Source organism: Ochotona curzoniae, unplaced genomic scaffold, assembly GCF_017591425.1.
Source record: "Ochotona curzoniae isolate NIBS_2020 unplaced genomic scaffold, NIBS_Ocur_1.0 contig_2321, whole genome shotgun sequence".
Lineage (NCBI taxonomy): Eukaryota > Metazoa > Chordata > Mammalia > Lagomorpha > Ochotonidae > Ochotona > Ochotona curzoniae.
In genome coordinates this window covers 12913545-12923646 of record NW_024465421.1, presented here as the reverse complement: position 1 = coordinate 12923646, position 10102 = coordinate 12913545, and the positions used below count along the sequence as shown (strand labels likewise).

General features: G+C 48.9%; 1 protein-coding gene across 3 annotated transcripts in view; it reads left to right on the top strand.

Annotated features, from left to right (window-relative positions):
- The first annotated feature begins 219 nt into the window (after positions 1-219).
- Positions 220-10102, top strand: part of METTL9 (methyltransferase like 9) — a 34080-nt gene continuing 24197 nt past the window's right edge. Inside the window, exon 1 of one of the 3 annotated variants that reach the window (XM_040973211.1) lies at positions 220-320. In XM_040973211.1, coding sequence (XP_040829145.1) covers positions 276-320 — 45 coding nt within the window. In that variant the 5' untranslated portion in view covers positions 220-275. Of the gene's footprint in view, positions 321-2275; positions 2647-10102 lie in introns of those variants that run through there. The other 2 variants (XM_040973210.1, XM_040973208.1) reach the window with 2 other exon arrangements.

Genomic DNA, 10102 nt, shown 5'->3' with positions numbered 1-10102 from the left:
GCAGCATGCGCGTGCCTTACAGATTTCACAGCAGTTCAGAGCTACACCGCAAAGGCAGCTGGCTTAGCTAGGGCTTTTTCTCTGTGTCTCTTGCCCTGGCCACTACGGCTTAACTGAGCCCTTAACATACAGTTGTGACATTCTAGGTGAAGGAAGCGGGCAGTCCCCAAGGGCAAACTGAACTTCTGCTTAGTATATTTACTCTCGCTGTTTTCTTTCCTCCTCATTTGTAAGGCAGGAAGTTCTCGGCGAAGGGAGACGGCCAGGCTTCTCACATGGACCAGAGGCCTACGCGCTGGGACACCAGGCTCTTGGACAAGGTCGGCTACTGAATTTGCTCTGCTCCCTTTGGGCGAGTGAGTGGATCCTGTTGTGCTTGCGTCTCTGCGCGTGCTTGCTCCCTGTCGGTGATGCACACGCGGAGTACTGCGTGGCTATCACAGAGGATCAGCAGGGGGATGACTTGTTTTTCCAGGCCGGCCGCTCAGGTGGTAAGACAGGATCTGCTCCTTTGAGATTGCTAGCTTTGTGGCAGGCAGCCCACTGATCCCCATTCTTTTATTATTATTATTATTACTAATGTTGATTCCCATTCTTGAGGTCACAGCAGCCACCCCTGGCTTCTTGCTCATCTAACACACCTTGCTATTTCTGAGCTGCTGCTCAGCTGCCTTACTCTTTTTTTTTTTTAAAGATTTGTTTATTTTTCATTGGAAAGGCAGATCAGAGTTACAGAGAGAAAGGGAGAGACAGAAAGCTCTTTCACTCCCCAAATGGCCACAATGGCCAAAGCTGAGCTGAAGTGAAGCCAGGAGCCTCTTTTAGGCCTCCCCAAGTGGGTGCAAGGGTCCCAAGGCCTTGGGCTATCCTCTGCTGCTTTCCCAAGTCACAAGCAGGGAGCTGGATGGGAAGTGGAACAGTCGGAATACAAAGTGATGCTCATATGGAATGCCGGCACCAAGGGGTGGAGGATCAGCCTGTTGAGCCATGGTGCAGCCCAAAGTACAGGCTATTTGGGATTTGGGCAAAGAAGCAGTCTGGGAGAATACTGGAAGGAGAGAACACAAAATCTTCTCACCCAGTGTCCCCCCTCTCACCACCCGATTCCCCCCATTTGGTTACAGCCTGCAGTACCTTAGGCAACCAGCTTCCACAGTGAAGGAAAGGTTCCCTACCCAATTCCCAGTCAGGCCTCAGTTTGCCCCTGTGGCCCATCCTCTTACTATTTCATGAACGAAAAACCTCTGCAATGGGCAATTCTTCAAAAAAAAAAGGCTTATTTCCTTTGTTTCCAACTAAACTAAAATAATTTCTGGCGTAGGTTAAGTGAGAGGCATTTCCAAACAAACCTTGGCAGGTGGTCCCGTGGGCCCGTGGACTACTAGCCACTTGTCACTCCTTAGCGCTCGGTCGCTGGAGCAGCTGTTGCAGTAGGACCCCCAGACAGCGGAACGCGGCGTGTACCCTTCCAGTTCCTAAAGACGGTGCGCGCTACGAACGCTCCAACAACCCTGGCAAGGCTGTTCCCATCAGAGCGTGAGGTTCAGCAGTGCGGGGCGTCCCACCTCCGTCTGTTGACCCAAAGGAAACCCGGTTGCGGGGGTGGGGGTGGGGATTCCAATTTGAGAGGAGGGTGTCCTTCCCTTTTCGGCAGGATCGACAGTGTATCACAGGATGAGCCGTGGGTGCGCCAGGGTCGGAAGCCAGCGGTTCCATGGGTAACCCGTGGTCAGTAACTGGCCGGCCTGGAGAACACGCGGGCAGGTGGACAGGAAGGGAGCGGTCGCGAGCATCCCTTCTCCTTAGTCTCCGCCTTGGTCTGGCTGAGCACGGTGGGGTGGGGGTGGTGGTAGACCCGTCACGACCACTGGCACAACTCCTATCGGCGGAAGAGCGAGGACAATCCACCTCCTCATCTCTCTAGGTTAATCCCACAGGGAGGGGGGCTGGGCTGAGGGACCCCAACGTCTCTGAGGCGTAGAAAGCCAACGGGACCTGCGGGCACCAGCGTGGCAGCGAGGACTCCATGACCGCCTTTGGAAGTCATCTCCCCTGCCTCCAGACACATTAAGAAAGAATGCCTCCCTGACGGAGGTTTGCGGCGACCGAGAAGACCAGCGGCGGGAACGCGCGTCAGGAGAGCGTGCGCTCCCTTTGTCGCCGCCTCCCGGCCGGCCCGCGGAAAAGCGCCCCCTCGTACGTGCTCCGGGTGGAAACAGGCGCCGGCCGAGGCGGCGTTCCGCGGCCGGAAGGGAAGCGAGAGGGCTGAGCGCCGGCCGCTCCTCCTCCTTCCCTCCCTCCGTCCCTCCCTCCACCCGCCTCGGCCCTTGAAGGGGCTGGAGGAGCGGCGAGGCGGGCGCGATGGCTCGAGCCCGGGCGGCGTCGGTGGCGGCGTCGGTGGCGGCCGTGGCCGGAGGCGGCGGCGCCTCCTCCTGCTCGCCCCGGCGGTGATCGGCGCGAGCTGCCCGGTGCCTCCCGATGAGACTGTTGGCGGGCTGGCTGTGCCTGAGCCTGGCGTCCGTGTGGCTGGCGCGGAGGATGTGGACGCTGCGGAGCCCGCTCACCCGCTCCCTGTACTTGAACATGACGAGTGACCCCGGCGGGCCGGCGGCGGCCGCGGGCGGCGGCAGGAAGGAGACCCACCAGGTACAGGCCGGGCGGCTCGGGGTCTGGGCCCAGGCGGGGGGCGTGGCGGCCCCCCGGGCCTTCCCGCGCGCTGCCCCCCGCCATTGTGCGGGGAGGCGACGGGGCGAGGGGCACACGGTGCCCGGCTCTCTGCTCCCGGCCTTTGAGAAAGTTTTCCAGGTCGGGCGCCGGGCCCCGCTGCGCCTTTTGTTTCCCCGGCGCGGACAGAGAGGGGCGGCCTGCTCCTCGGGCTCCCCGCGCGTGGGCGCCCCGGAGTCCAACATTGTTCCAGCGACAGCGCCGGAGGAACTTGTGGGACCGATCGTGGGTCTTCAAGGCCCACCGGGGTCCGAGATGGGAGAAAAAAAAATCTCCCCCGCCCCCCCCCAAAAAAAAACAAACCCAGCGAACCTTCCACCTTTCTGATCCTCGACAAGCAACAAAAATGAAAGCCCATTCCTGCTTCCCCCCTTTTTGTGTCTAGTTGAACCCCAGTGCGTACAAAGAGGTCCTAAAGAAATTCAGCCGAGCATTGTGACCCGCGTTCATTCTTCGGACTTCCTGGCCGGGGGGCGGGGAGGGTGTCGTCTTCCTCCCGAGCATTTCAATAACGGGGTTGACAGGTCCCCACTTGCGTCCTCCCCAAGCTTTTCTTCTTAAGGTTGGGAAGATCACCCCGAAACTTGGATGGACTTAGCTGACCAGGAGGGTGGCGATCCTGTGGCAGAAGATGCAAACTTCTCTCCTATAGGAAGGGATTTTTTTTTTTTTTTTTTTTATTAAAAAACAGAGCGGGGCAACAGTGAATTCTTCAGTAAGACTGGCCGTGGTGATGCGATGGGACCAGCCGGGTCGTCATTTTCGGTGTGTGCCGGTTAAAGAAGCACGCGTCGAGGCAGTCCTGGGATGAGATATTTAGTGTTTGGCCATAATGGAGTTTGCGTTCATGGAAGGGACTCTTTCTGAACTCTGTCAGTGTGGGCTCCTTAAAGCTAGCACTGGCTGTACGTTTTGCCTTTTGGAAGAATGGTAATTAATGGTTCCCTGTATCATTGTGTGGATGTGTTTCTCGTTCAGGTTGACGGTATGTGTTCTAGTCTAAGGAGAGGAAGCAGTTGGCTTAAGAAAGGAACAATTAGTCCTCACCTTGTACTGTATATGGTGGCCTTTTTCTGTTTTTAAAGGAATCCTAAGCTTTTACACATTTGTTTTTTTAAATCCCTCAGCAATTATGACACGGTTGAAAGTGTCCATCATGTTGTACTGCTCTAATGGAAAAACCACATTGCGGTGGCTTAATGACTTGTAACTTGTTAATTCTTGTGGAAACATTATTAACGGACTGTATGCTTTACCATACAGTTATTAGAATGTCACACGTTCGTATGGTACATGGGTAACAGTGCAGAACAGTGAACTCGACCTGTCAGCTTTAACAAGCAATTGGAATAAGGTCCTGGATAGGGAAGAAAGGGCCAAGTGCAACCACTGGCGATGGTTGGTGTTTGTGTGAAAGTACTTGCCTTCATTATCTCCAGTACAAGCGTTTGATATGTTTTCAGTGCTTGTAAAAGATTTGCATTTATTTTAAGCATTGAGGACTTGTTTATAAAGTCTGATTTGTATGTTGTGTCCATAGGACTCATAGCTGTGGGTGGAGTCTAGGACGACATCATCCAGTTGAGAATACTTTGTAATTGTGGACCTTTTTAAAGCTGAGTTGGTCCAGTTTTAATGAAAAAGGAATCTGCTTTCAGATGCTGAGACACTCCGGAGTGTGTGTGTGTGTCCATCCGGTTGCTGTAACAATTTGGCACATAATTCTTCAAGCTAAAAATCAGCCTAGTGATGAATATATTGGGGGGTTAATCAACTGCTTTTGTTAGAATAATGAATCCACATACTCATTTTGAGGTGAATACCTTTACATTATGAAAGTCATTGTCTGTGAATCAAGTTGAAAACGAACAAAAGGACAGTGTGGGTGGAAAGGTAAAGTTAGAGGCTGAGCTTTCTGCATTGTGTGTCATGCTGTACTGCAGTTGACTCTGATTGCTTATGGGCTTCATATTCCAGGGTCTTGGGCTTGCCATAGAACTTGATTGCTTGCAGAGTAACTTTAATGGTCTTTCCCTTTTCGCATTAATCATCTTATACAAGATCTTCTGGTGTTCATTTGGGTATGTGGCTCCTGCGGCCAGCCACATCTGGCTTTTTTGGAGTTATATGAAAGAGTTATGCATTTGACTGAACCATACTTTTGTACAAGTTTTCCTTCTGGTTATTTTATTAAGGATTTCTGATGGAGTAATCTGTGTTTACAAGAGCGATCTTGGCCAATGTTTATTCGTTAAAGATCACTGTTAGCATTGCCTGGAGAAGCCAGCTTCCTTTGCACTCACAAAGCTCTGCCACCGTCATCACATTTTCATGACTTGATTTTCATGACTTGGCCTGGCGAGTCATTGTTGGGACTGGGGTGACACTTCACATCAGGCGAGGGGAACGAGCGCTTCTCTAAGACTCTGCACCATGGCTGAAGGCCAGATTGCCTTCCTTGATGCTTTTATAGCCTTGTGGAGTAAGACTAGCTTTCTATTTGTAAATGGTTAGGAAGAACAAGGCCCAAAGACTGTAACGTGCAAATTTCACAGATGAAATATGAGTTTCAGGGTCCACAAATACACTTTTTAAAAAAAATTTTTTTTTGCCAAAGCAGAGCGACCACAGTCATTTTCTTGCCACCGGTGAGTGCTCTTGGGGCTTCAGCAGCAGCGGCCTGCAAATCCCGTGTTTACCTTCTGCCACTTTGCAGAATGAGTGTTTCTAAGGTGAAAACTCCCTTACCAGCTCTGTGTTCTTATCACAGGTGGCTTCGTGGGTAAGTTGACTCACTGGGGAAACACAGAGCAGTGAGAAGCCAGCAGGTGTCCGTGTTCGCCGCTGACAGATTGAGAAGTTGAAAAGAAAAAAAAACAAAAACCCTTGGATCCGGTCTGTTTTGGTGCCTTGCAGTTAGTACTTAGAGTTGATGTGAAGCTGTTGAAACTTGAAAGGACCCCGAGGCCCCACTGACTGAGTTCTTGATAGGAGTGGTCATTCAACAACTTCTCAGTTGATGGAGTGAAAAAAAAAATTGTTATGAAAGTTGTTGGAACCAAACCATGACAGTTTTTCCAGGTGACATACTATAAAGTTTTTTTTTTAAGCCCAGAAAATATTCAATATGTGGAATTGTTAAGCCATAACAAAATTGCAAGCAGATGTGTATCTGTAATTTATTTTTTCCATCTTATATAAGCTCAGAATTGTGCTATGCCACAGGCGATGATGGGTTCAAGAAGAATTGATTGAAACGATTTGCTTGCTTTTCCGTTTCCTTTCCCCAAACAGGCATGTACCGGGACGCTCTCCGCCTCAGTCAGATGTGCCGAGGGGTGGATCCAGTTTCCTGTTATTTTACTACTCATTTACCTTGTGGAGGCTGAGCAAGTGAGGCCCGAGTTAGCAGTGCGTCAGGGCCATCGGCCAGCTGGCCAGGCGTGCCCTGATGGGTCAGTGTTCCTCTCAACTGCTTTTCCTGGTGTGAAGGCCACTGCACCTGAATACCAAAGCAGCTTCGAAAAGGGTTTCTTTCCTTCCTTACAACCTGCACTGAAACCTTGAGTGAGTGTGTGCTTCCATTTCACAGCACACTAGGCTGTCTTTCTGCTGAGTAGCAGGGACCTTGATGTTTGCCTTTGAAGGTGCCTCAGCCGAGCTGGGGGAAGTTCCAGTAAAAAGAAGTCGTTGTTCTAGATCCTTGGAAGCTTTGCTGTGCAATCTTAGGATCATGAAGTATTAACAATGAGTGCATATTCGAAAAGAGGATTGTTAGTAATGTAGCAAATCAAAACTGAAGCAACTTAATGTGCTCGAAGATTGGACATTTACTTCTTTGCTGTGCTTAGCTGGAAGGAAGCCTCAGTGCTGAGCTGTTCGGCCTGGTTTGGCGAACATCGCACAATCTCAGAATGTGGCTTTTGAACCCTAAGTGGTAAAGGACAGTGGGATTGGTCTGACCGCTCCATGTGGCAGAAGAGATAGTGTTCATGGATGCCAAGCTGTGGAACCTTTGGATTGTTCTCGGTGGCCCTGAGTTCCTCAGGTCTTTGGTTGCCCATTACTTTTGAGAAGGACAGGGTGCCCGGTGCGGTTTTTCGACTTCCCTTGAACTGATCTCTTTTCTTTTCTGTTGGACAATAAAGGGGAAAATATAAACACTTACTGTGCTTCTGTTCTTCTGTTATACAATAGAAGGCACTGGAAATGTATTATGTCAGTCCATCTTTGCTTCAGTGAAAGAAGGTTAAGGGTAAGAGCACAGTTACAGGTGGTACAGTCAGGTTGTACACTCAACTCTGACTTGTGGCCATGGGATTTCCCACTGCTTGGGATATTCCTCCTAGTAAATCTTGTGTTTAAGAGGAGGTGTGAATGGGCTCATCTTAATGGGGTGCTGTGCCCACCCTTCTGTGCAGACTTTGAAGTTAGGTGAAGTGTCAAAAAAACTATGTGAAGCTTGTCAGTTTATGATGAGGGTGAGACGACAGTTTATGTTTGAAGTTCTGGCTAGTTTATGCCTACTTTTTTTTTTCAAGATTGATTTATGTATTTGAAAAGCAGAGAAATGGAAGAAACACACACAGAGAAGGAGGGAGGGAGAGAGAAAGAACACGAGGGTGAGAGGGTGCTTCTATCCCCTCGTTCATTCCTTTGTTGGCTGCAAAGGTCAAAGCTGGGCCAGTTTGAAACCAGGAGCCAGGGGTTTCTTTCTGATGTCACACGTAGGTGCAGGGGCCAAAGGACGTGGGCCATCTTCTGTTGCTTTCCCAGAGACATAAGCAGGGAGCTGAGTTGGAAGTAGAACAGCCAGGATACGAATCAGTATCAGGTGGGGAGTGAACCAGTGGGTGAAGATTTCTGTCTCTCCTCTCTCTTTGTGACTCCAACTTTCAAATAAACAGATAAGTCTTTAAAAATAAATACATAAGTCTTAAAAAAATTAAGAGTCAAAGAGGGAGAGAAAGATCGTTTCTGCTGGTTCATTCCCAAGAATCAGCAGGGGCTGAGGGTGAATCAGGGAAACTGGGAACTCAGTTCGAGTTTCCCCTGTGCGTGGCAGGAACTCAGTTACTTGAGCTCACCACACTGCGTTCCAGGATCTGTATGCACAGGAGGCTGGAGTCAGGAGCCAACCCTGGGACTGGAGCTCATGCACTCCAAGCGGAACTAGGGCATCTTAATCAGGTCTTAACCACTAGGCTGAGTGTATACTGCGGTAAGCTGGTTTAATCTAACTTTCCAGTCCGATTAGAGTACTCAGAAGGTACAGTGGGGAAAAAAGGAGACTATTGTAGCTTCTGTACATGCTTGACTAGTTGAGAAACTCCAAGAACTAATTTCAGACTTTTAAATGTGTTCTTCAGTCTGATAAATAAGTGTCATTTTATCTAAAAAAAAAAATCAGTCAAGATTATATAAACGTTAGATAATGTTCATGGACTTAATGAAGAAAAATTTAGATGACGTGATCCTGTTAGTCTGCTTTCTGTACCTTTAAAATACCTGAGAGGAGCTGCTTTGCAAAAGCAAAGTTATTTCGGCTTAGAGTTTGGAAATTACAGTTCCAGATCAGGCGGTCCCATAGTGTGGCTTCTGTGAAGGCAGGTGCAGAGGCACAATCACAGCCAAGCTGGCTGGGGGGAGGGAAGGAGAGAGAGAGAGAGAGAAATATAAATAGAAATGAATGTGAATCTCAACTTGAATTCAAATAAGGATCTGTAGTGTCAAAAGACCCAGAGGATATACTTCCAGTGACCTGAAGATCTCCCACTGACCCCCACCTCTTATCTACCACAGTTAGGTGAAATTTCCACCCTTAATCCATTAAGCACTAACATTAAGACATCAGATTAAAATGAAACAACTGTATGAGTTGTGGGGCGATAAAGCCTGCCATACTCACAACATGAGCTAATGCTATCAGACACACGTTTGGAAAGCCTGTGTTTGTGTATTTTTGGCTGGTTATTAATGTCTCTGCAGTCTTGTTGTAGGGACAGAGTGTTACTATTTTCATTTTTAGAAGATGTTATGTTTAGTTATCATATCCCATTTCATTCTTGGTATCAACAAATGACTGCATGCAATAATTCTGATTTGATTATGGTTTTGTTATTCAAAAGATTTCCTTGGTCATTTAGAGGGAACAATATTTAAGCGAGCTTTGAAGGCAGGTGCCACTGGGATGCTTCTGCAGGACCTGGGGAGTCCGCCCCGCAGTAGAGCTGGCCCTCATCTGGCAATGTGAAAACAAGCCTGCTGCTTTGTGCACACGTAAGGCATGTGCCTGGAAGTGCATAGGAGCCTGCGGAAAGGCTGCCTGGTGCTGTGCCAGGAGACTGTCAGAAGGGCTTAGGAGCCCTTAGACTAATGTTCTCCCTGATTGCCTGAAGGACTGGCTGACTACTTCTTTAAGGCTTTGAAGGAAGGTCCTAGCTGAGATCTTAGTCTCATTACTTGTTTCTTGTGATTTCTTGTTAATTTTTCCCACTGGAACAAAACTTCTTTTCTTTGAGACCCGGGAGTACAGCTTTTAGTTTTGTTAGCTGAAGTTCCTAGAACACAAAGTGGGCGACTTGGGGAGTATCATTGTATTGTCTCAGCAGCAACCTTTTTTCTGGGTCAATCCATGGAGGGGTTCTCAAGCAGTAGCAATTTTGTTTCCCTCAGGGGACGTTGGGAATACCTGGGACATTTTGGCCTGTCAGTTTGGGGTATTGCTGCTGGCACCTGATGCAGCAAGGCTAGCAATGTGGGTAAATAGCCTGTAATGCACAGGGCAGCCCCTAACACCCATCAGTCGTGCCAGGGTTGAGAAATACTGACCTGTAGGAATTTATCTGCTCTTCTTTGCTAGGCACATCCAGTTCAATTTAATTGGCAGGTAGTCCTACATGCATGCTGGTTCTTTTTCTTTTCTTTCTTTCTCTCTCTTTCTTTTCTTTCTCTCTTTCCTTCTTTCCTTCCTCCCTCCCTCCTTCCAAGCCTGGGAACCCTGCACCCACCTGGGAGACCCGGAAGAGGCTCCAGGCTTCTGGCTTCAGATTGGCTCAGTTTCGACCATTGCAGCCGCTTGGGGAGTGAATCATCGGACAGAAGATCTTGCTCTCTGTTTCTCCTCCTCTCTGTATATCTGACTTTCGATAAAACTGATGGAATAATATTCCTTTGTGTATATATATATATATATATATGCACCACATTTTCTTTACCCATTTATCTGTTGACGGATTCCGTGGTTGGTTCCTCTTCCTGGTTATTGTGAAGACTGCTGTAATAAACATGGTGCTGCAGCGATCTCTTGGATACAGCGGTTTCATGGCTTCGGCTTTGTACGCGGTAGGGATTGTTGGTCGGCTGTGCTGATTCACGT